This window comes from Ixodes scapularis, unplaced genomic scaffold, assembly GCF_016920785.2.
Source record: "Ixodes scapularis isolate PalLabHiFi unplaced genomic scaffold, ASM1692078v2 PGA_scaffold3__209_contigs__length_174095766, whole genome shotgun sequence".
In the NCBI taxonomy this organism is placed as follows: Eukaryota; Metazoa; Arthropoda; class Arachnida; order Ixodida; family Ixodidae; genus Ixodes; species Ixodes scapularis.
The window spans coordinates 130,163,599-130,187,735 of record NW_024609868.1 but is presented as its reverse complement, the minus strand read 5'-3'; the positions used below and the strand labels follow the sequence as shown (position 1 = coordinate 130,187,735).

At 50.3% G+C, this 24,137-nt stretch overlaps 1 protein-coding gene and 19 non-coding genes across 20 annotated transcripts; all 20 read right to left on the bottom strand.

Annotated features, from left to right (window-relative positions):
• Positions 1-6,867: 6,867 nt before the first annotated feature.
• Positions 6,868-11,969, bottom strand: LOC121837288. Its single transcript, XM_042292878.1, has 2 exons — positions 11,134-11,969; positions 6,868-6,881 (listed from the first exon to the last, which is right to left on the bottom strand). Exons 1-2 carry the CDS (start codon positions 11,924-11,926, stop codon positions 6,868-6,870), a joined length of 807 nt encoding a protein of 268 aa, XP_042148812.1. The 5' UTR covers positions 11,927-11,969.
• On the bottom strand, positions 6,914-6,987 carry Trnan-guu. The gene has a single exon. It is a non-coding gene; the product is annotated as a tRNA-Asn (tRNA).
• Trnan-guu lies at positions 7,113-7,186 on the bottom strand. Its single transcript has one exon. It is a non-coding gene; the product is annotated as a tRNA-Asn (tRNA).
• On the bottom strand, positions 7,312-7,385 carry Trnan-guu. Its single transcript has one exon. It is a non-coding gene; the product is annotated as a tRNA-Asn (tRNA).
• Positions 11,970-12,341: 372 nt separating the features above from the next.
• On the bottom strand, positions 12,342-12,415 carry Trnan-guu. Its single transcript has one exon. It is a non-coding gene; the product is annotated as a tRNA-Asn (tRNA).
• Positions 12,416-12,540: 125 nt separating this feature from the next.
• Positions 12,541-12,614, bottom strand: Trnan-guu. The gene has a single exon. It is a non-coding gene; the product is annotated as a tRNA-Asn (tRNA).
• Positions 12,615-12,739: 125 nt separating this feature from the next.
• Trnan-guu lies at positions 12,740-12,813 on the bottom strand. Its single transcript has one exon. It is a non-coding gene; the product is annotated as a tRNA-Asn (tRNA).
• A 125-nt stretch (positions 12,814-12,938) lies between these two features.
• Positions 12,939-13,012, bottom strand: Trnan-guu. Its single transcript has one exon. It is a non-coding gene; the product is annotated as a tRNA-Asn (tRNA).
• Positions 13,013-18,091: 5,079 nt separating this feature from the next.
• Trnan-guu lies at positions 18,092-18,165 on the bottom strand. The gene has a single exon. It is a non-coding gene; the product is annotated as a tRNA-Asn (tRNA).
• Positions 18,166-18,276: 111 nt separating this feature from the next.
• On the bottom strand, positions 18,277-18,350 carry Trnan-guu. Its single transcript has one exon. It is a non-coding gene; the product is annotated as a tRNA-Asn (tRNA).
• A 111-nt stretch (positions 18,351-18,461) lies between these two features.
• Trnan-guu lies at positions 18,462-18,535 on the bottom strand. Its single transcript has one exon. It is a non-coding gene; the product is annotated as a tRNA-Asn (tRNA).
• A 112-nt stretch (positions 18,536-18,647) lies between these two features.
• Trnan-guu lies at positions 18,648-18,721 on the bottom strand. The gene has a single exon. It is a non-coding gene; the product is annotated as a tRNA-Asn (tRNA).
• A 124-nt stretch (positions 18,722-18,845) lies between these two features.
• Positions 18,846-18,919, bottom strand: Trnan-guu. The gene has a single exon. It is a non-coding gene; the product is annotated as a tRNA-Asn (tRNA).
• Positions 18,920-19,030: 111 nt separating this feature from the next.
• Trnan-guu lies at positions 19,031-19,104 on the bottom strand. The gene has a single exon. It is a non-coding gene; the product is annotated as a tRNA-Asn (tRNA).
• A 111-nt stretch (positions 19,105-19,215) lies between these two features.
• On the bottom strand, positions 19,216-19,289 carry Trnan-guu. The gene has a single exon. It is a non-coding gene; the product is annotated as a tRNA-Asn (tRNA).
• A 112-nt stretch (positions 19,290-19,401) lies between these two features.
• Positions 19,402-19,475, bottom strand: Trnan-guu. The gene has a single exon. It is a non-coding gene; the product is annotated as a tRNA-Asn (tRNA).
• Positions 19,476-19,599: 124 nt separating this feature from the next.
• Positions 19,600-19,673, bottom strand: Trnan-guu. Its single transcript has one exon. It is a non-coding gene; the product is annotated as a tRNA-Asn (tRNA).
• Positions 19,674-19,784: 111 nt separating this feature from the next.
• Trnan-guu lies at positions 19,785-19,858 on the bottom strand. The gene has a single exon. It is a non-coding gene; the product is annotated as a tRNA-Asn (tRNA).
• Positions 19,859-19,982: 124 nt separating this feature from the next.
• Trnan-guu lies at positions 19,983-20,056 on the bottom strand. Its single transcript has one exon. It is a non-coding gene; the product is annotated as a tRNA-Asn (tRNA).
• A 111-nt stretch (positions 20,057-20,167) lies between these two features.
• Positions 20,168-20,241, bottom strand: Trnan-guu. The gene has a single exon. It is a non-coding gene; the product is annotated as a tRNA-Asn (tRNA).
• Positions 20,242-24,137: the final 3,896 nt, after the last annotated feature.

Here is a 24,137-nt window from a genome sequence, read left to right as displayed (position 1 = left end):
CACCGCGGGCGGAACCATCCCGAGCCCACCAGGACGGGTCCATATCGCATGAGCGAATGATGTTTTAGCGAACAGCGACATTTGAGCGAATCGACGTTGTAGCGAATACCGGGGGCCGCGCTGCGCTTACGCCGTTTCGCGGCGACAGTCTGCGGCGGCTCATTGCAAAAATGTGAACCCATTTGGCCCACCCGAAAACGCCGCTTCGCGGCGTCCGACTATTCGCTAAAGTGTCATTCGGTGAAACGTGGGCGTTCGCTAAAACATCATTCGGTCAAGTGAGTGCATCCCGGGGACTGGAGGCGTTCACTTAAGCGTACAACGTTTTAGCGAACGAAGCCGAAACCATGACGTTTCATCGAATTATACTTTAAGGAATACGGAGGAGCCGCCGGTTTCCTATCCTCCCCTGGTGTAAAAGCCTAGTTTGTCGAAATAGTACCTTAGTTTGACGAATCCCTAGGCGGTACACTCAAAGAAGCTAATATACCGTTCGGATTAGCTTCCTTTTGTAATGAGCCGCCTTGTCTGACGCCGCGAGTGCTGGTTCCACGTAGCCCAGTTTTTAATTTCCCGACAAATCGACTAAACATGTTGGTTTGGGATGTCTGCGCTCGCTACATCACTATTCGCTAAAACGTCGATTCGATCAAATGTCGCTGTTCGCTAAAATGTCATTCGCTCATTTGATATGGACCCCTACACAGCGCACATGCAAGATACAGGCATGGTGTTCTAGAATAACGCAGGTATGCGCGTGCATGCGTGCCCTGTCGCTTTGTACTGTATTAATATTACCCTGTATCATCATAATTCATGCAACAGTATTATTTGAGCAAAAATGTGCCTCGTAGGGTAAAATGTAGGGTAATAAGAAACATTCGTAGGGTAATGTAGGGTTTTCTGGACGCTGCCGTGGGGTATTTTCGAAAAATAGATTGGCAACACTGCCTCGACTAATCGTTTCGCCGAAGTGATCAGTGTTTCGTCGTTTCGTGCTGACCCAGGTGCTTGAGTGAGACTTCTTGAAGTGAAGTAGTGTGTGTTTAACAGCTGTCGCAGGTGTTAGTGATAGGAAGCGACGCGGGGTTTTGGCTTTCATAGCGCGGTTCTTTCGTTTTCCTCTTTGCTGGCTTAGCGTGCTTTTTTATTTTTGTTTGTTTTGCTTGTTTGCGCGTGCAAATGCTGACTTTTCGGAGATGTCAGATGCGTGACCCCGACAGTGAGCCTTCCAGCAGCCATGTAGCCCCGAAAGGAATGCTATTTGGCTGGAGGCAATCGGGCGTTCGCGTAGCGACCAACGTGTTTAGTTACGTTCTCCTCATATCGCTCTAAGGCCGTCGAGATTCGCCCCGTGTGCACCTAACGTCCGCGACTAGACAGAAAATAAAAAAAGCACTATGTCCACTACGTCAAAATGGTCTCAGTTCATGCATCTGTAGGCAGGTACGAAATCGTGCCCAAATTTATTCACACCGCACGATGCAACACGTCGCTGTGCAAACGCAGTCCAACACGAAGCATAAAAACGGCAGATTTAGGACAACAATTCGGAGTCCATTGTTCAATTAAAACGGCGTAATTTTGTTGAAAACGCCCGCAGATTTTTACTCACGGTATGCGTCGGGAAACTTCCACATTTGGAACAGAACGAGGCAGATTTACTTTTAAAAACGCTCCCAGCGTCCTCCCGGACCAGTTTGACTGGATCAGCTGACGACGACGGGACTTAACTGGTTGAACGTCAACCCCACAACAACCAATTTGCGCTCCGTGTTAGCACCGCATCACACACACCACGAACGTTTCAGCTCTGTCGCATCGCCGTGTTGCACCAAACAGAACAAGATCGCCGAAACCAACGCAGCGCTGTCGTGAACCTTGGCTTGTGGTTGCGCACTCGTGGATTCTGTGACTCCCTTCGCTTTCAAAGCGCGCACGACGATTACGAACGATACTTTCCGTCTTCCGGGAACGTCACAGGGGCACTTCTCCGGTCACGTCTTCGCTACATGTGCTCGCAAACCGCGTCAAACCAAAACAATACCAACAATACCGCGGCCTGGCGTAGTTGCCAGATCTTGCCGGAAGTCGAGACGCTGCGTCGTTCAACTCCGCAACGCAAGGAGAGTGAGGGGCGGGGCGTACTCCTCTTCCGCGGGGGTCGAAAGAGCGGGAGTTTCAAATGTGGAGAGGTTCTGACACTACTAAATTACGTCCTGTGGCGTAAATATTGATAAAAAAAATAATTTTTTTCGCGGAACATTTGTTTTGTGACATGCTTGTTCCAATTAGGCTGTTTAAAAAAAAACTTTTTTTTCTTTGCAGTTACCCTTTAACGGGAAGCGTGCCGGTGTGTAGCTGAAAAAAGAAAGACTTCACGGTTGGCCTTACTGGCATCCGTTTAACTCTTTTGAGGACATCCTGGCCCGGGCCCTCACAGAAAAGAGACCTATACAAAGGCACAGGGAAGACCACCTCGACTAAGTCTTTGTACAGGCGCTTTCGTGTAACTTCGCTTAAGTACTCCAACGAAAATCGAACCTTGAGAAAATGGAAAGCCAAAATCACTTCGCGCAGAAAACCTCGAACCCGCGTACATCTGACATCACTCGAGGACACAACAAACTCAGACAATGCATTACGGAGCCTAACTTGTAATACAGACCGCAGAAAAGGATCCCCCTGATCCCGCAGGAACATAAATCTTGACACCACTTGTCGCAGAAACAGATGAGCCAGTCCTAGCCCGCCACTTTTCACAGAGCGGAACAAATTTGTACGACCGGTGCGCTCCCACACCGACCCCCACACAAAAATCGCGAACACTCGGTGAAACTTTTGAACGCTTACTCTAGACATACACAAAGCCTGGAGCACGTACCAGACTTTAGCAACGATAAACAAATTACAAACTGTGGAGCGAGCAAACATTGAAAGATTTAGACCCCCCCACTTTGCCGTTTTATCCCGAGCCCTCTCGACTTCTTCCCTCCAGTACTCAGTAGAATCGCGGTAGTGCTCAAGCGGCACTCCGAGGTACCTGCCCGGCAAACAAGACCAAGTAACTCTTTCAAAAACAGCTGGTGTACTTTCCCAGCTACCATGCCAGTAGCCCACGCATTTATCCCAATTGATAACACTGCCCGAAATTTTACAAAAATTAAGTGCTTCTTTGACTACCTCGCAAATACTTTCTTTGTCGTCGCAGAAGATAGCAACGTCGTCTGCGTACGAAAGTACCTTGATTTCACTCGACAACAGCCTAAAACCGCGTATTCTTTCATTGAAAAGAAGTTTTAAACAAAAAGGCTCTAAATAGAGAGCAAACAACAATGGTGATAATGGGCATCCTTGCCGTACCGAGGAGAGTACTTGAAAACTTTCAGTAACTTTCTTATTAACAATCACACTCGCAAAACACTCCGCGTAGGACATTTTAACCCATTCCAACAATAAAGACCCAACGTTCACGTGCTCTAAAATACAAAAAAGGACGTCGTGTGCTACTCTACCGAACGCCTTTTCGAAATCAAGCTGCAACATGGCTACGCGACCTTCGAAAGCATCACAACATTCCAAGATACTTCTTGCTACGTGTATGTTAGTTGTAATCGTTCGCCCCTTGATGCCACATGTTTGGTGGGGCCCGACAACAGATTTTATTACACCTTGCAGCCTTCGCGCTAAGACCTTCATGACGATTTTATAGTCAACGTTTGTTAGGCTAATGGGACGGTAGGACTTAACAGACAACAGTTTCGCGGGATCATCACTTTTGGGGATTAATACTATATGCGTTTTCTGGAAGGATGGAGGCACTGCTTTTCTATCGTACGCCTCCGCTATCGTGCGGTGCAGGACCTCCGCCACATCAGCTTTGAAAGCCTTGTAGAAGGCGGCACCTAAGCCGTCGGGACCGGGCGATTTCCCTGGATTCAGTTCGTCGATAGCCTTCTCTATTTCTCTCACGCTAATCGGTGCCTCAAGGTCGGCTTTAATTTCGTCATCTAATTTTGGCATGAGTGGCAAAAGGACGCTGGCAAATCCTTCTTCCACGTGTCTGCGGCGACCCAAAAGATTTTGATAATATTCCACGAAGGCGCGTTCGATGGTCTTTTTATCGCGAGTCACCACGGCCCCATGCTCTATTTCTTTTATTTCATTTTGCGTCGCATATCTTTTTTCATTCCCAAGTGAACGCTTCGTCGGCGTTTCACCCAACCACAGACGTTCGGCGCGGGCTCTTATCACGGCTCCTCTATATTTTTCGACATCGATAAGCTCCAGTTTACTTTTAACTTCTTTTATTTCTCTCGTAAACTTTCCGGGTTGTGCACATTCAACGCTTAAAAGGAAATCTAACTGACACTGTAGCTCTTTTTCTTTTTGCTTTTCCTGGCGGCGTAAGATACACGATCTTTCAATCGCGCTGATTTTGACTTCATCTTTAAAGCGCTCCCACAGTACAACAGAGTTTCCCGACTCAGCCTCCAGCAATTTCCCAATGCTTTGTTTTACCCCGTCCATAAAAATCTCATCTCTTAGTAGCTTATCATTAAATTTCCACAATTCCCAGTTGAACTGCGATTTTGTTTCTTTCGATCCGATTGAAAATATTACCAGACTATGATCACTGAAAGAAACGTGTTTCACTTCGTAATTCTCGCACAGGGGAACCAGGGCTGCGGAGATATACGCTCTGTCTAGCCTCGCGTGACTCTCGCGTTGGAAGTGTGTAAACTGGGGAAAATCTGCCTTCGACAAAACAAACCCGACGTCCTCTAAATTTGCACTCCTGCACTAACGAGTTCAAAAATAAAGCACTCTGGTCCCGAAGCGGCAGCTGTCGCGCCCTGTCTTCTATTGCGCAGACGCAGTTAAAATCACCCAAAAAAATAACAAATCTTTCACAGTTCAGATAAGCTTCAACGCGTTCAAAAAACATTCTCCTATCACTCTCCCGGTTTGGCGCATAAACGCAGATAGCTCGCCACTGCAACCCCGAAAAAGAAAAATCACAAACAATCAAGCGGCCTGATTCACAAACAATCACTGTTTCTTCCACAATTCCCAAAGAATTACGCAAAAAAAGAGCACAACCCCCTGATGTATCAACGGAGTGGCACACACATACATTGTATCGCGATCTGAAAGGTTGCACCATGCGGTCCGTTTGCTCTTCGCCTTCCACCTTTGTCTCTTGGACAGCGACTACGTCAAGGTCGTTTTCCAGGAAAAGGCGGCTCAGCTGGTACTGCCGCCGCCTTGCTCCCAGGCCTCGCACGTGCAGCGTAGCGACGCGAAGCGCTGTCTCAAGGCTTACTGCCATCAAAAACTAGATCAAACGGGCCGCATGGTGCACAGCTCAAGTCGCTGAAAAACGACGACAGACTCACAGTCCCGGTGTGCCGCCCGGTGGGTCCGACGAGAGGGTTCGCCGAAAGTTCGGGCCACAAAGCGGCGGCACGAGGACATCGTCCCCTCAAAGTCTTGTCGGTTTCCAGTCCGAGAAGAGGTGCCCAACAAAAAACGGGTTATCGCACCTACGGGGGTGGTGTCGCCGGTGGTCGCCTCTCCGGAGGGATGTTGCGCTTAGGCTTGAGGCTTGCCCGACGCACAGGAGTCGCTTTTCGGGGCGGTTCCTCGGGAAGGACCGCACTTACGATTAGACCTTCGTCGACGTCTTCGCGAGCCCGCTTGGGGACTGCGCCGCTGGAGCCTGCCTCCCCGACACTCATGGCTTCCGACTCCTCGCTGGGCGTCGCCGCCACAGCCGAAACTGCGGTCTCTGTGACACCTTTCGAAGCAGGGGTACCGTCCACAGGCAGCGCCTCAGGATGACGGCGTCGCTCACCGTCGTTCCTGCTGTCGGCTCTGTCCCCGGCGGAAAGCCCGGTGGGCGTCGCCTCTGTAGGAGGCTCGCCACCTTCGCCTCCGGCTGCTTCTTGGGACTCGACCACATCCATGAGTAGCTCGGACGTGTCCTCGTTCCCCACGGGCCCCGTGACGCTAGCGTACGTCCTTATGCACTGGCTGTCTTCGTGGCCGAAGCGCCGACAGAGAGCACAACGCGGCACACGACACTCTCGACGAATGTGGCCTTTCCCTCGGCACCGAAGGCACAGCGGCGCCCTGCCCGGTACAACCACGAGCGCCAGGTCCCCAGCGACGCGCAGCTGATGAGGGAGGGAGTCCACGGTGAGTCCGGCCTTGAGCCTGATGGACACCGAGCGCGTCGTGGACAACATGCAGGCGCACCCCTGGGCCCGCCACACGTCTCTGGCGACTTCCGTCACCTTTCCGTAGGGCGCCAAGGCCACTCGCACTTCGTCGTCCGGGACGTGGTGCAACAGCCAGTGGAGCTTCAGCCGCGTGTCCTGGTTGCTTGGGTCGACAACGACGCACCGTCCTTCCTTGACTGTGATATCCCCGGCGGCGAGCAGTTTTTTCTTGCCCTCGACACTCTTGAAGGTGACGGCCCAAACGTGGTTGTACTGGTACGCCCCCAAGGCGAGCACTTCGGGGAGCAGCGCCAGGCCAACCAGGGCGTCACGAAAATGTTCCAGACGGTATGGCCTCATGGTCACATCGGCGTGCAAAAAAGCAGTATTCAAAATTGTTGTACCTGTTGGAAGCGTTGGCAGGATAACTTGGTAGTCCTGTTCGGCAGAAGCCATGTTCCTGTTACCGCGGCCAGCGGCCGCTGAACCCGCTCCGACGGAGCTCATGCTCACACGTCCTTTCGCTTCGGCGGCCGGAAGTGGAATCGATTGCGCCACGGAGGCGGGTGACAACCTCGATCTCCTTTGGTGGTGACAACGTGTAAAGTCTGTCTAAAACGTCCTTCCAGACGCCGTTGGAGAGTCATTCGTCAGTACCTGGGCGCATAAAAAGTGAAGCCCTCTAGCCTCGCCTCCGGGAGGGCTCGAACCTCCAGCCTTCCGGTTAACAGCCGAACGCGCTAGCCGATTGCGCCACGGAGGCGGGTGACAACCTCGATCTCCTTTGGTGGTGGCAACGTGTAAAGTCTGTCCAAAACGTCATTCCACACGCCGTTGGAGAGTCATTCGTCAGTACCTGGGCGCATAAAAAGTGAAGCCCTCTAGCCTCGCCTCCGGGAGGGCTCGAACCTCCAGCCTTCCGGTTAACAGCCGAACGCGCTAGCCGATTGCGCCACGGAGGCGGGTGACAACCTCGATCTCCTTTGGTGGTGGCAACGTGTAAAGTCTGTCCAAAACGTCATTCCACACGCCGTTGGAGAGTCATTCGTCAGTACCTGGGCGCATAAAAAGTGAAGCCCTCTAGCCTCGCCTCCGGGAGGGCTCGAACCTCCAGCCTTCCGGTTAACAGCCGAACGCGCTAGCCGATTGCGCCACGGAGGCGGTTTTTTTTTTTTTTTTTTCTTTTTTTTTTTTTTTATTGCCTGTTTTGACAAAAAACAAAATTTACACACAATGTTAAAATCACATACACGGTGGACAGTACGCGTGCATGGACTAAAATTCTTTTAAGTTCTCCAGTACATCTAGAGTTGGCATCCAGTCAGGCTGGCACTCTAAAGAGGAATAGACAGATTTTAGTTTCCAGACAGATTCTATAAAATACAATCTTACTGGGCGCACGTCCACATCAGCATGCCTAACCGCCATTCTGCTACGCCATATTGCATGCAGACCCAGGAGCATGACAAGATCCGCAGGAATTTCGTTATTTTTTTCCACGGGAAGGAACCTAATACCATGTGGTGTTAACGGTAAATCTTTTTTGATAGTCCGCTGGAGGACGTCCCAGAACAGTAAAGCGTCCCAGCAGTCTAGGAATACGTGTTCAATAGTTTCCGGCCTTTTACACAAAAAACAGTCAATACCCCATGGAACAAAAATATTTCTTTGGTCAAGCCACTTTTTCACAGGAAGGCAGTTTGTGTGTAGCTTAAAGAAAAATGTTTTTATACACGGTGCGACTGTCATCTTTTTGACTCTGGACAAAACGTCTTGCCCTGGATCTGCATGAAACAGAGCGCGGTACACAGGCATAGGAAAGACACTATCAATAATATCACGCGTTAAACGCTTTCGCGTGACACTCGCCAAATACTCCTGGGAGAAACGTGCGGATAGAAAACGGTACGCCTCAACGACCTCACGAAGGAAACTACCAAGCCTGCGTTGCTCGCGACAATACGAAGAAACAACATACATAGGTAGGTGCTCTGGCAGTCTGTTCTGAATTACAGCACGAAGAAAGGGGTTGGTTTGCTCTCTAAGAAACATAAAGCGTGAAACTACTTTCTTTACAAACACGTGAGACAGTGACAGTCCCCCCTTACAAACGCGAAAAAACAAATTATCGCGACGCACACTTTCACATCCAGACTGCCAGATAAACACAGCAAAGACGCGGTGCAACTTCTGTACGTTTAATCTAGAGCACGCCAAAACCTGAAGAACATACCAAAATTTCGCAAGTAAAAAAATGTTACACACAGTTGCGCGCGTGAAAATGGACATTTCCCAACCTCTCCATTTACTAGACTTCTCGCGTATTTCCTCAACTACCGAAACCCAGTACGCATTGGAGTTTTTGTAATGCTGCAGTGGAACACCAAGATACCTGGCCGGCGTCGACGTAAAATTTATACCTTGAAAAACATCTGGTTTGGTAGCCCATGATCCGTGCCAAAGGCCACAACACTTCTGCCAATTGACAGCCGCACCAGTCACTTCGCAATAGTCCTTCACCTCTCGAGCTGCCTCGACAATACTTTTCTTATCCTTGCAGAATAGAACAACATCATCCGCGTAAGCGAGAAGTTTGATTTCTATATTTTGGAGTGAAAACCCTTTAACAAGACTGTTATTCATTACGCTTCTGCAAAATGGCTCTAAATAAATGCTAAATAGCAACGGCGACAACGGACATCCTTGCTTGACTGATGACTCGACACTAATGCGCGGTGTCGGTTTGCCGTTAACAACAAGCTGTGTAGTGCATCCCGTGTATACCATTTGGACAAAACTGAGAATAATTTTACCGACTCCAACGTGTTCAAGTATTTTATAAAGTACCTGATGTTGCACACGATCGAAAGCCTTTTCCAGATCTATCTGGAGCATGGCTACCTGGTCTAGTTCCTCATCGCACAATTCTAATATACTTCTTGCAGTGTGAATATTTGAAAAAATGGACCGTCCCTTAATACCGCAGGTTTGGTACTCTCCTACTATTTCACCAATAACAGTTTGCAATCGCCGAGCTAAAACTTTCATTAATATTTTGTAGTCTACGTTCGCTAATGCTATCGGCCGGTAGTTCCGGATGTCTCTTAACTTTTGCTCGTCGTCTTTTTTTGGAATCAGTACAGTGTGCGTATTTAGAAAAGAAGGTGGCAACGTATTAGTTTCGTACGCCTCAATTAATACAGCGTGAAGATGACCAGCTACGAGGTGTTTATATTTCTTGTAAAAGCCGGCAGTCAGCCCATCGGGGCCTGGAGATTTTTTTGTCGCCAGTTCATCAATCGCACGCTCGACCTCAGCCACACTTATAGGTTCTTCAAGCCATTCCTTTATCTCGTCACTGAGGCGTGGCATTACCGCGAGATACCCATCAAGTCGTGAGTCACTGCCGTGATCCTGCCGCCGGAAGAGATTACTGTAGTAATCAGTAAATGCCTTTTCTATGGCTTCGGGACGCCTACTCAGCACGCCGTCGAGTTCTATTTCAAATATGTTTTTCTTCTTTACATAATATGCTTCTGCGCTTAATGCCCGTTTCGTTGGCTGCTCGCCCAAAATGAATTTTTCAGCGCGGGCCCGAACAAGAGCTCCTTTATACTTTTCTGCTTCTAGTTCGGCGATTTTATTTTTAACTGTCTTAAGTTGATCCGCAAACCTTCCTGGATTTTCGCATTCCAGTTTACATAACCTTTGAAGATCGTTGAGAAGCAACTTTTCCTCTGCCTTTTTCCAGTATGCAACGGTGCTGGAGCGCTCCAGGGCACATAATTTAAATTCTCATTTAAACCGTTCCCATCTTACACTCGCGGTGCTATTCTCGTTGGTCATTTCGCTAAACAATAACTCGATGTTCTCGTTAAATATCTCATCCTGGAGTAGGTTGTTATTAAGCTTCCATAGTTCCCATCGGAAGCTGTGTTTTTTACGTTTCTCGCCGACAACAAAAGAGACCAAGGCATGATCGGAAAAAAAGACTGGTAACACATTGTAGTCGTCAAAGCCAGTTAAAACTTCAATAGAGACATACACCCGGTCAAGGCGAGCATGGCTTGAGGACTGAAAATGCGTATACCATACACTTTCGGTACGTCTTTGGAAATTAGCAACATCCTGTAACATAAACTCCGTTATCATCTCTTCTAAAACTTTTGTGCTACTATCGCGTTGAAGATGTTGAGTGGATCGGTCCCGTACGTCGCATACACAATTGAAGTCACCTAACAAAAAAATCTTTCTGTGACAATCTAAATAACTATAGATGCCCTCGAAAAAAACTTTTCTTGCATTCGAGTCATTCGGTGCGTATATATTAATTATCCGGTACCCAACATTAGAAATGATACAATCGCATATAACAAACCGCCCTTCACTGTCGGCAATGACGGATTCAACTTGTGCATTCAACGATTTCTTTAAAAACAACATACACCCCCCAGACATTCCATTTGCGCGCGTTACACAAACTTCAAAATAATGTAAGAAAGGAACGAGAAGGCGCGCAGTCTCTTCGTCACTATGAACTTTCGTCTCCTGGATCGCGAGGACGTCGATCTCGTTGTCAATGAGAAGCCTCCTAACCTGGTATTGTTTTCGACGCGAGGCTAACCCGCGGACGTTCAGCGTCGCGACCTTCAGTTTATTGAAAAGGTTGGACGTCCTCGCGAAACAGGGACTCACATAGTCGAGAGACTCTCACCAAGGGCTAGTTCGGGGCCGCCTCAGCCGGCCGGCTTGTCCGGGCCTCTGGGTTCAGACACGAAGCTCGGAGAAGGTCGCGGGACTCTCTTTTTCGTTGGCGCAGACTTCACTGGTGGTTCAGACTGGCTTGCATCGTTGTCAACCTTTGAGGTGTCGGACTCCTGTTCACGCGGCCTTTTTGAGGCGAGCGCACTAGCGTCGACCATGTTGACTTCGTTGCCTTGCTGTCCCTCAGTCGCTTTCATTGGCGCCCCTTTCGTTGACACTTCGTCCCTCCCTGTCGTCGCCTTGTCCTTCCTGGCTGACGCCACGGCAAGATTGGCAGAGGTGGCGGCGTCAGTCGTCTTGAGCGGGTGCTCCAACCCGGGTGGGTCAACTTGCTGGGAGGTTCCGCTCACAGGCGTCCCGGTAGAAGGACCAGCTCCCTTGATTGTCTCCTCCGCATCCGCCTCGTCCATGAGGTGGTCAGCGTTGGCCTGACCAGCTCCGGGGCCCGTTGCCGCAGCGTAGGTCTTGACGCAGTGGGCGGCGTCGTGACCAATCCGATGGCAGGACTGGCACTTCGGCGCCCGGCAATCGCGGCGGATATGGCCGGTCCGCTCGCAGCGCAGGCAGAGTGGTGCCCTGCCCGGCGCCACGACGAGCACCTGCCCTCCGGCAATACGCAGCTGATGCGGCAGTTTGTCCAACCCGAGCCCAGGGTTAAGCCGGATGACAGCCGTGCGCGTCATTGACCCGCAGTCCATGACTCCCTGCACCCGCCACTTCTCGGTTCCCATTTCGGTCACCGTGCCGTAAGGGGCCAGTGCGGCTTTCACCTCGTCGTCGGGGACGTGATACAGGAGCCAGTGGAGCTTGACGCGGATGTCGCGGTTGCCCGGGTCGACAACGATGCATCGTCGGCCCTTGACGACGAGGTCACCCGCCGCAAGGGTCTTCCGCTTACCCTCCGGTGACTTGAAAGTCACGGCCCAGACGTGATTCATCTGGAACGCCCCCAAGGCGAGAACCCCGGGGAGCAGTTCCAGGTGGCCCAGGGCGTCGCGGAAATCCTCGACGCGGTACGGGCGCCCGCGGATGTCAGCGTGCAGAAACACGGTGTTCAACACCGCAGCTCCAGTAGGCAGGGGAGGCAGTATAATCTGATAGTCCGAAGTAGAAGCGTCATGCCTGTCACCGCGGCCCGGCTGGGCCGCTATCACCGCTCCGACGGAGCTCATGATTCACCAACCGATCGCCTACGCTGCCGGAAGAAGAATGCTTGCGCCACGGAGGCGGGTGGCAACCTCGATCTCCTTTGGTGGTGGCAACGTGTAAAGTCTGTCCAAAACGTCATTCCAGACGCCGTTGGAGAATCATTCGTCAGCACCTGGGCGCATAAAAAGTGAAGCCCTCTAGCCTCGCCTTCGGGAGGGCTCGAACCTCCAGCCTTCCGGTTAACAGCCGAACGCGCTAGCCGATTGCGCCACGTAGGCGGGTGGCAACCTCGATCTCCTTTCGCGGTGACAACGTGTAAAGTCTGTCCAAAACGTCATTCCAGACGCCGTTGGAGATTCATTCGTCAGCACCTGGGCGCATAAAAAGTGAAGCCCTCTAGCCTCGCCTTCGGGAGGGCTCGAACCTCCAGCCTTCCGGTTAACAGCCGAACGCGCTAGCCGATTGCGCCACGTAGGCGGGTGGCAACCTCGATCTCCTTTCGCGGTGACAACGTGTAAAGTCTGTCCAAAACGTCATTCCAGACGCCGTTGGAGATTCATTCGTCAGCACCTGGGCGCATAAAAAGTGAAGCCCTCTAGCCTCGCCTTCGGAAGGCCTCGAACCTCCAGCCTTCCGGTTAACAGCCGAACGCGCTAGCCGATTGCGCCACGGAGGCGGGTGGCAACCTCGATCTCCTTTGGTGGTGGCAACGTGTAAAGTCTGTCCAAAACGTCATTCCAGACGCCGTTGGAGAATCATTCGTCAGCACCTGGGCGCATAAAAAGTGAAGCCCTCTAGCCTCGCCTTCGGAAGGCCTCGAACCTCCAGCCTTCCGGTTAACAGCCGAACGCGCTAGCCGATTGCGCCACGGAGGCTTTTTTTTTTTTTTCTTTATTGCCTGTTTAGCATACCAAGCAAATACATGCGACACACAGAACACGAATGTTAAAAAACGCCCGTCCTTCTTAGGCCGGCGCAAATGGTTTAAAATGCCTTCAGGGCGACCAGACTATCCATCACAGGCAGCCATTCAGGCTGCCTTTAATGTACGCAACACTCTCAATTTTGGGCTTTGTACACTTTCCTGATGTACGCAACACTTTCAATAAAATAGTCCCTCATGGGACGTGTATCTGCGTCAACGTGTCGCACGGCCATTCTTGTTCGCCACATACTGTGCAAGCTCAATACCATGAACATGTCATAGGGCACGCCCCCTTCACTGCTAATGGGGAGGAAACGAATGCCATACTCTGTTATTGGCAGATCCTTTTTCAGAGTTCGTTGTAAAATGTCCCAATGGAATACTGCATCCCAGCAGTCCAAGAAGATGTGGTGTATAGTTTCTCGTTTTCGACATAACAGACAGTCAACTGACCAGGGAACAAATATTCCTTTTTCCTCAAGCCAGGGTTTAACAGGGAGTGTGCCACTATGCAGCAGAAAAAAGAACGTTTTTACAGATGGCCTAACAGGCATTTTCTTTAGTCTTTTGAGAACATCTTTGCCAGGGCCAGCGCAATAAGAAGATCGGTAAAGAGGCTCTGGCAACACCACGTCTACCAAGTCTCTGTACAAACGTTTTCGCGATACAACACTCAGGTACTCCAATGAAAAACGCACCTTCAGGAACTGGAAGGCTCGGACAACTTCATGCAAAAAACCACGCATCCCAGGACAATCAACCTTACTAGACGAGACAACAAAATCGGGTAATGCATGACAGAGGCGAACTTGCAATACAGTCCGCAAAAATAAATCCCTCTTATCACGCAAGAAAATAAAACGGGCCACAACCTGCCGAAGAAACAAATGGGCTAATCCCAACCCCCCACTTTGCACAGAGCGAAACAGGTTGGTACGACTAGAGCGTTCCCATCCAGATCCCCAAACAAAAACTGCAAAGACTCTATGCAATTTCTGAACGCTGGCCCTCGTCATCCAGAGCGCTTGAAGTACATACCAGACTTTAGCCACAACAAAAAGGTTACAAACTGTCGAGCGAGCAAACATTGACAAATCACGACCCCCCCACTTGAGTGTTTTCGCTCGGACCTTTTCGATTTCCTCTTTCCAATACTCCGTGGTGTCACGGTAATGCTCGAGTGGCACCCCGAGGTACTTTGCCGGTGAACGGGTTCATTGAATATTTTCGAAAACACGAGGTGCACTTTCCCAGCTGCTGTGCCAAAATCCCACGCACTTACCCCAATTGACGACACTACCTGACATCTTACAAAATAAATTAGCCACCCTTACGAGTTCTCTAACACTTTCTGTATCCTCACAGAAAACAGCTATATCATCCGCGTAGGCAAGAACCTTAACTTCACTCGACATCAACCGAAAGCCCCTTATCCGTTCATTATACAAAAGCTTTAAACAAAACGGTTCGAGGTAAACAGCAAACAACAGGGGTGATAACGGGCACCCCTGTCTGACCGACGACTGAACTTGAAATCTTTTACTAACTTTTAATAATAATGCTCGAAAAACAGTCTGTGTAAGACATCTTAACCCCCTCTAGAATTACCGAGCCAACATTGACGTGCTCTAAAATGCGGAAAAGAACATCATGCACAACGCGATCGAAAGGCTTTTCCAAGTCGAGTTGCAGCATGGCTACTCGCCCTTGAAATGCATCGCAACACTCTAAAATACTTCTCGCGACATGGATATTGGTGAAAATTGTTCGTCCCTTAATTCCACATGTTTGATGAGGCCCAACAATTGATGATATGACGCCTTGCAACCTTCTTGCTAAAACCTTCATGAACACTTTATAACCTACGTTGGTCACACTTATAGGGCGGTAGGACTTCACCGATAAAAGCATCGCTGGATCGTCAAACTTAGGTATTAAAACGATATGAGTTTTACGGAAAGACGGTGGCAGTTCTTTTTTGTCATATGCTTCCATTACCACGCGGTGTAAAGTCACAGCTACATCGCTTTTGAATGCTTTGTAAAAAGCAGCGCCTAAGCCGTCGGGCCCAGGCGACTTTCCAGGAGTTAGTTCATCGATTGCCCGTTCAATTTCTTGCAGACTAATTGGTACCTCGAGACTCGCTTTAACTTCGGCATCTAACTTGGGCTTGAGTGGTAGAAACTCGCGATCAAATCCTTCTTCTACACGCTTACTATGCCCCAGAAGATCTTGATAATGTTCCACGAATGCGCGTTCAATTAGTTCTTTTTCGCGAGTCATGGAGGCGCCGTACTGTATTTCTATTATGTTATTTTGTGATGCGTATCTCTTTTCATCGCTAAGCGAGCGCTTGGTCGGTGTTTCACCCAACCACAGACGCTCGGCGCGGGCTCTTATCGTAGCTCCTTTGTATCTTTCTACATCAATAAGTTCCAGTTTGCTTTTAACTTGTTTAATTTCTTTTGTAAAGTTTCCGGGTTGCGCGCTCTCCATGCTTAATACGAAACCTAGCTGACACTGCAACTCTTTTTCTTGCCGGCGTAAAATACATGATCTTTCGATCGCTCTTATTTTAACGTCATTCTTGAACTGCTCCCAAAGTTCAGCAAAGTTTCGCGTCCCAGACGCCAGCATTTGTCCAATGCGTTCTTTCATATCATTCGTAAAAGTTTAATCATTCAGAAGCTTATCATTAAATTTCCAAAGATCCCAGTTAAACCGTGATTTTACTTCTTTTCGCCCAATTGTAAAGAGGACTAAACTATGGTCACTAAAAGATACGTTCTTAACTCCATAGTTTTCACACAGTGGAACAAGACACGCAGAGACGTACGCCCTATCCAAGCGAGCGTGGCTCTCACGTTGAAAGTGCGTAAACTGGGGAGAATTAATATGGGACAACACACAGCCAATATCCTCCAAATTATTCTATTGCACTACCAGGTTCAAAAATAGAGCACTCTGATCCCGAACAGGCTGCCTGCGCACTCTGTCTTCTGCTGCGCACATACAGTTAAAGTCACCCAACAAAATGACAAGTCTTTCGCATTTTATGTAATATTCAACACGTTCAAAGAACACTTTTCGTTCATATTCGCGATTTGGCGCGTAAACACATATTGCCCGCCACTGTGAGCCAGAAAAGGAGAAGTCACAAACAACTAAACGGCCTGTTTCGCATACTGTTACTGTCTCTTCAACAATACCCAACGAATTGCGCAGAAACAGAGCACAACCTCCTGACGTTCCAACAGAGTGACACACGCAGACATTGTATCGAGCTCTGAAAGGCTGCACCATGCGGTCCGTTTGCTCCACACTTTCAACCTTCGTTTCTTGGACGGCGACTATGTCTAGATCGTGTTCTAGAAAAAGGCGGCTGAGCTGGTACTGTCGTCGCCTTGCTCCCAGGCCCCGCACGTTCAACGTCGCGACGCGGAGAACTATCGTAAGGTTCACTGCCATTTAAGAGTTAGAGCAAACGGGTCGCATGGTGCTTACCTCGGGTTGCTGAGAACGGCGACAGACTCACAGTCTTGTTGCGTCGCTCGGTGCACCCACCCATGGGATCGCCGAACAACTCATTACATGCCTCGCCGTGAAGACGCGAAGCCGCCGTCCTGTCAGAGTCTCGTCGGTCTCCAGTTCGATAAGCGGTGCCTAGCCGAGCGCGGGCCCTCGCTGCTATGGGGGCGATATCACCGACGCACGTCTTTCCGGCGGAATGTTGGGCTTCGGCTTGACGGTTGCCCGGTGCACTGGAGCCGTTTTGGCGGGCGGCTCATCGGGGAGGGCCTCACCGGAGTTGGGTCTTTCGTCGACGCCTTCTTCACGAGCTCGCTTGGCGACAGCGCCGCTGGTGCCTGCCACCTCGACACTCATGGTTTCCGGCTTTTTGCAGGACGTCGTCGCTGGGACCGAACTTGCGGTCTTGGTGCCCTCCGCCGAAGGGGTGTCGCCTATTACTGGCTCTGCAGGTTGCAGGCGCTGCTCTCCTTCACCCTCAAAATCTTTCTTATCCCCAGCGGTACGGTCAGGGGGCGTTGCCCCTGGAAGTGGTCCACCAGCTTCGTCGCAGGCAGCTGCCTCGGACTCGGCCACGTCCATAAGATGTTCAGCCTCGTCCTCGTTTCCTAAGGGCCCCGTGACGGACGCGTAGGTCCTAACGCACTGGCTCTCGTCATGACCGAAGCGTCGGCAGAGCACACAACGCGGTACACGACACTCCCGCCGTATGTGCCCCTTCCCCCGGCACCGAAGGCAGAGCGGTGCCCTGCCTGGGACGACCACCAGGACCAGGTCGCCGGCGACACGCAGTTGATGTGGGAGGGCGTCCACCGTGACTCCAGCCTTGAGCCTGAGTGACACCGAGCGCGTTGTTGAGTACACGCCCGCGGCCCGCCACTGGTCTCTGACGACTTCCGTAACCTTGCCATAGGGTGCCAGGGCCACTCGCACTTCATCGTCGGGAACGTGGTGCAGCAGCCAGTGTAACTTCAGGCGTGTGTCCTGGTTGCTCGGGTCGACCACGATACACCGGCACCCCTTGACGGCCAGCTCGCCGGCGGCGAGCAGCTTCTTTTTTCCTTCGGCACTCTCGAGGGTAACCGCCCACACGTGATTGTATTGGTACGCCCCCATGGCGACCACCTCGGCGAACAGTGTCGCGCTGACAAGGGCCTCGCGAAAATGCTCCAGACGGTAGGGCCTTGCACTCACGTCGGCATGCAAAAAAACTGTATTCAAAACTGTAGTACCTGTTGGAAGTGGCGGCAGAATGACTTGGTATTCCTGGGCAACAGCGTCCGAGTTCCTGTTACCGCGGCCAGCGGCCGCTGAAACCGCTCCGGGGGAGCTCATGATTGACACGTCCGTACGCTGCGGCGGCCAGAAGTGGAATCTGCGCCACGGAGGCGATCTCCTTTCGTGTTGACAACGTGTAAAGTCTGCCCAAAACGTCATTCCAGCCGCTGTTTGAGAGTCATTCCTCAGCACCTGGGCGCATAAAAAGTGAAGCCTCTAGCCTCGCCTCCGGGAGGGCTCGAACCTCCAGCTTTCCGGTTAACAGCCGAACCCGCTAGCCGATTGCGCCACGGAGGCGATCTCCTTTCGTGTTGACAACGTGTAAAGTCTGCCCAAAACCTCATTCCAGCCGCTGTTTGAGAGTCATTCATCAGCACCTGGGCGCATAAAAAGTGAAGCCTCTAGCCTCGCCTGTGGGAGGGCTCGAACCTCCAGCCTTCCGGTTAACAGCCGAACGCGCTAGCCGATTGCGCCACGGAGGCGATGTCCTTTCGAGTTGACAACGTGTAAAGTCTGCCCAAAACGTCATTCCAGCCGCTGTTTGAGAGTCATTCATCAGCACCTGGGCGCATAAAAAGTGAAGCCTCTAGCCTCGCCTCCGGGAGGGCTCGAACCTCCAGCCTTCCGGTTAACAGCCGAACGCGCTAGCCGATTGCGCCACGGAGGCGATCTCCTTTCGTGTTGACAACGTGTAAAGTCTGCCCAAAACGTCATTCCAGCCGCTGTTTGAGAGTCATTCATCAGCACCTGGGAGCATAAAAAGTGAAGCCCTCTAGCCTCGCCTCCGGGGGGGCTCCAACCTCCAGCCTTCCGGTTAACAGCCGAACGCGCTAGCCGATTGCGCCACGGAGGCGGGTGACGACCCCGATCTCCTTTCGTGTTGACAACGTGTAAAGTCTGCCCAAAACGTCATTCCAGCCGCTGTTTGAGAGTCATTCATCAGCACCTGGGCGCATAAAAAGTGAAGCCTCTAGCCTCGCCTCCGGGAGGGCTCGAACCTCCAGCCTTCCGGTTAACAGCCGAACGCGCTAGCCGATTGCGCCATGGAGGCGATCTCCTTTCGTGTTGACAACGTGTAAAGTCTGCCCAAAACGTCATTCCAGCCGCTGTTTGAGAGTCATTCATCAGCACCTTGGCGCATAAAAAGTGAAGCCTCTAGCCTCGCCTCCGGGAGGGCTCGAACCTCCAGCCTTCCGGTTAACAGCCGAACGCGCTAGCCGATTGCGCCACGGAGGCGATCTCCTTTCGTGTTGACAACGTGTAAAGTCTGCCCAAAACGTCATTCCAGCCGCTGTTTGAGAGTCATTCATCAGCACCTTGGCGCATAAAAAGTGAAGCCTCTAGCCTCGCCTCCGGGAGGGCTCGAACCTCCAGCCTTCCGGTTAACAGCCGAACGCGCTAGCCGATTGCGCCACGGAGGCGATCTCCTTTCGTGTTGACAACGTGTAAAGTCTGCCCAAAACGTCATTCCAGCCGCTGTTTGAGAGTCATTCATCAGCACCTGGGAGCATAAAAAGTGAAGCCCTCTAGCCTCGCCTCCGGGGGGGCTCCAACCTCCAGCCTTCCGGTTAACAGCCGAACGCGCTAGCCGATTGCGCCACGGAGGCGGGTGACGACCCCGATCTCCTTTCGTGTTGACAACGTGTAAAGTCTGTCCAAAACGTCATTCCAGCCGCTGTTGGAGAGTCATTCATCAGCACCTTGGCGGATAAAAAGTGAAGCCTCTAGCCTCGCCTCCGGGAGGGCTCGAACCTCCAGCCTTCCGGTTAACAGCCGAACGCGCTAGCCGATTGCGCCACGGAGGCGATCTCCTTTCGTGTTGACAACGTGTAAAGTCTGCCCAAAACGTCATTCCAGCCGCTGTTTGAGAGTCATTCATCAGCACCTTGGCGCATAAAAAGTGAAGCCTCTAGCCTCGCCTCCGGGAGGGCTCGAACCTCCAGCCTTCCGGTTAACAGCCGAACGCGCTAGCCGATTGCGCCACGGAGGCGGGTGACGACCCCGATCTCCTTTCGTGTTGACAACGTGTAAAGTCTGCCCAAAACGTCATTCCAGCCGCTGTTGGAGAGTCATTCATCAGCACCTTGGCGCATAAAAAGTGAAGCCTCTAGCCTCGCCTCCGGGAGGGCTCGAACCTCCAGCCTTCCGGTTAACAGCCGAACCCGCTAGCCGATTGCGCCACGGAGGCGATCTCCTTTCGTGTTGACAACGTGTAAAGTCTGCCCAAAACCTCATTCCAGCCGCTGTTTGAGAGTCATTCATCAGCACCTGGGCGCATAAAAAGTGAAGCCTCTAGCCTCGCCTCCGGGAGGGCTCGAACCTCCAGCCTTCCGGTTAACAGCCGAACGCGTTAACCGATTGCGCCACGGAGGCTTTTTTTTTTTTTTCTTTACTGCCCGTTTTTACATTTGTACAATAGGATATATACAAAGGAGGGTTTAAAAACACGTCAGCCTTAACTTGGCTGCCGTGGTGTCATTAAAATTCTTTTAGACAAACCAAACCATCAAGAATGGGCAACCAATCCGGCTGTTCGGGCTGTGCCCGGAACACTTCACGGATGCCGGCAACACTTTCAATAAAATATTCACGCGCCGAGCGGACTGTTTTATCAGCGTGATTTACGCCTACTCTTGTTTTCCATAAACTGTGAAGGCCCAGTAGTAGGATCATATCATAAGGTACAGCCTCAACGGAAAAAGAGTAGCACAAGTGACCGATGACCGGAGCGGCAAAATCGCGACACGCGGCGCTCTTGTTCCCAAGCGTGCCGATAGCGAGAGTGCCAGTCACGTTGCATGTCTCAACGCGGGGGTGGCCGGTAGAAAATTGAGAGATAAGATAGCTGTTAAAATGAGGGCTTTAGGATGGGCTGCTTTTTGCCTGCCACCCCTCCGTTGAGACATGGAACGTGACAGGCACTCTCGCTATCGGCGCGCTTGGGAACAATAGCGCCGCGTGTCGCGATTTTGCCGCTCCGGTCGTCGGTCACTCGTGCTACTCTTTTTCCGTTGCAGCTGTACGCCATTTACATTCTCTATTGATAAAAACCGTATACCTCTGGCGGTGATCGGGAAATCCTTTTTGAGTGTGCGCTGGAGTATATCCCACAGAAATACAGCGTCCCAGCAGGAAATAAACACATGTTCTACAGTTTCTGGCTGCTTGCATAAAAGACAACACGTAGACCATGGCACGAAAATGCCCTTTTCTTCTAACCATGGCTTTACGGGTAAAACGCCACAATGAAGTTTAAAGAAAAAGGATTTAGCATTAGGCTTTACCGGCATCTTCTTCACTCTTTTTAGAGCATCTAGGCCAGGGCCTTCGCAGTATAGGGAACGATAAAGCGGCACAGGCAGCAGAACATCAACCAAATCTCGATACAATTTTTTCCGTGACACGGTACTAAGATAATCTAAAGAAAAACGGACCTTCAAGATTCGAAAACAAAGTAACACTTCTCTCAAATATCCTTGCACTGCAGCACCCTTCCCAGTGGATGACGAAACAATAAACTCGGACAAGGCGTTTTGCAGACGAAGTTGAACAACTGTGCGCAAAAAGGCATCCCTCTGATCGCGTAAAAACATGAAGCGTGAAACAATCTGACGTATGAACAAATGGGACAACCCCAAACCACCACTTCGCACCGACCTAAATAAATTCGTTCGAGCAGAACGCTCCCATGTTGAAGACCAAATAAAAACAGCAAACACCCTATGCAGCTTTTGCACATTCATACGTGACATACACAACACTTGTAATATATACCAGACTTTTGATATTAAAAACAGATTACACACGGTCGAACGCGCAAACATAGATAAATCCCTACCCCTCCACCCTTCCGCCTTTAATCTAACATTTTCGGTTTCTTCATTCCAATAACTTGTGGTGTCCTGGTAATGTTCTAGAGGTACTCCGAGATACTTCGTGGGTAAAGTCTTCCACCTAACATTTATGAACACTTCTGGCTTACTTGACCAGTCACCGTGCCAAAAACCAATGCATTTATCAAAGTTCACCACGCTACCAGTTTGCGCACAAAAGGAAGAAACCACATTTATCACTTCACGTACGCTGTCTCGATCGACACAAATAACAGCGACATCATCCGCGTAGGAAAGAACCTTTACTTCACTTGACTGCAATTTATAACCACGAATATTACTATTATGAATAAGCTTTAAACAAAAGGGCTCTAAGTAAAGCGCGAACAGTAATGGCGAAAGCGGGCAACCTTGCCTTACAGACGTCCTAACTTTGATACCTTCGGTGACTCCCTTATTTACAATCAAACTAGTCGTGCAATTTGTATACGCCATCTTTACGCCCTCGCGAATGACAGAGCCTACGTTCGCATGCTCTAGAACACTAAAAAGTACCTCATGCGAAACGCGATCGAACGCTTTTTCTAGGTCGAGCTGCAGCATCGCCACTCGTCCAGAAAAAGCATCGCAGCACTCTAGCACAGATCTGGCCACGTGAATATTGGTAGCGATGGTGCGCCCTTTAATACCGCACGTCTGGTGTGGTCCCACGAGACACTGAATCACGGGTTGCAACCGTCTAGCCAGAACTTTCATAAAAACTTTGTAATCCACATTGGTTAAACTAATTGGTCTATATGCTGATACAGACAGAAGCTTTACTGGATCTTCAGACTTTGGAATGAGAACAGTGTGCGCCCTTGAAAACGAGGGCGGCAACACGTGAACTTCGTAGGCCTCGGCCAAAACTTTATGCAGTGCAACTGCTGCCTCACTTTTAAAAGTTTTATAAAAACCTGCCCCAAGGCCATCCGGCCCGGGTGTCTTGCCGGGACTTAATTCGTCTATAGATTTTTCAATTTCTCCAATACTGATTGGCACTTCCAAGCTTTCGCAAACCTGCTGATCCAGTTGCGGCATCAATGACAAAAAACAAGTTTTATAATCAGTGTCTAAAGGGGTACTGTTCCCTAGCAGATTGCGATAATGTTCTACAAACGCTTTTCCAATTATATTCTTATCGCGGGTTAGAGTGGCGCCGTAACTTATCTCTTTGATTTCGTTGCGTTTGGCATATCTTTTTTCGTCGCTAAGCGAGCGCTTCGTCGGGCTTTCTCCCATCAAATACTTTTCACTACGTGCCCGCACCATAGCCCCTCTGTACTTTACAGCATCGATAATTTCCAATTGACTTTTAACATCTCTTATTTCTTTCGCGAACTCGCCGGGTTTCTTGCCTTCTTCGGCTATGAGCATGTCTAACTTGCGTCGAAGATCATTCTCTTTAATCTTTTTGTGATGTGTTATGACGCTACATCTCTCAATAGCGATCATTTTGACGTCCTCTTTAAACAATTCCCACCTTTCCCCCCAATTTGCTTGGTCATTCACACTCAAATTTTTAAACACTTCTTTAACTCGGGAAATAAAAGGTTCGTCATTAACGAGACATCCGTTCATCTTCCACAGCGCCCACTCCCAACGCGGTGATTTCTTCTTGTTCCCAAGAGTAAAAAATACCAAAGCATGGTCGCTAAAAGACACGTGTTTCACCTCGTAGTGGTCGCAAAGGGGTACAAGATCAAGTGAAATATACGCTCTGTCAAGCCTCGCATGGCTAATACCTTGAAAATGGGTGTACTGAACCCCTCCCTTAGATGCACAAACAGTGACGTCCTCTAATATATTTCTTGCAATAATATCACTCAAAGAAAAAGCACTGGAATCTCGAAAACGCACTTGATTCGCTCTATCCTCTGGAGAGCAAACACAATTAAAATCGCCAAGAAAAATAACGACCCTATTACAGTTGAGATACGTTTCGATACTTTCAAAAACTTTACGCTCACCTTCTTGGTTTGGCGCATAAATACAAATAACCCGCCACTCGACGTTAGAAAAGGAAAAATCACAATACACAAAACGGCCAGAGGAACACGAATGTACGGCCGTTTCTACAACACCTACTGACCGGCGAATAAATAGACAACAACCTCCGGAAAAACCAACCGCGTGCGAAACGCATATATTGAAAAGAGACTGAAAGGGTCGCACCATACGGTCCGTCTGTTCATGGCTTTCGACTTTCGTCTCCTGCACGGCGATTATGTCAAGCTCATGCTCGGCAAACAGACGGCTTAACTGGTATTGCCGGCGTCTCGCTGAAAGGCCACGCACGTTAAGCGTGGCGACTCGTAGGGCAGACTCTAGTCTAACAGCCATTAAAAATAAAAGGGACGGACCGTATGGCGCTTACCTCGAGTCGGGCGGCCCTCT

Coding starts and splice junctions, on each gene's coding strand:
- LOC121837288 (XM_042292878.1), bottom strand. CDS start 11,926: ATGAATCACGTCTGGGCCGTGACTTTCAAGTCACCGGAGGGTAAGCGG.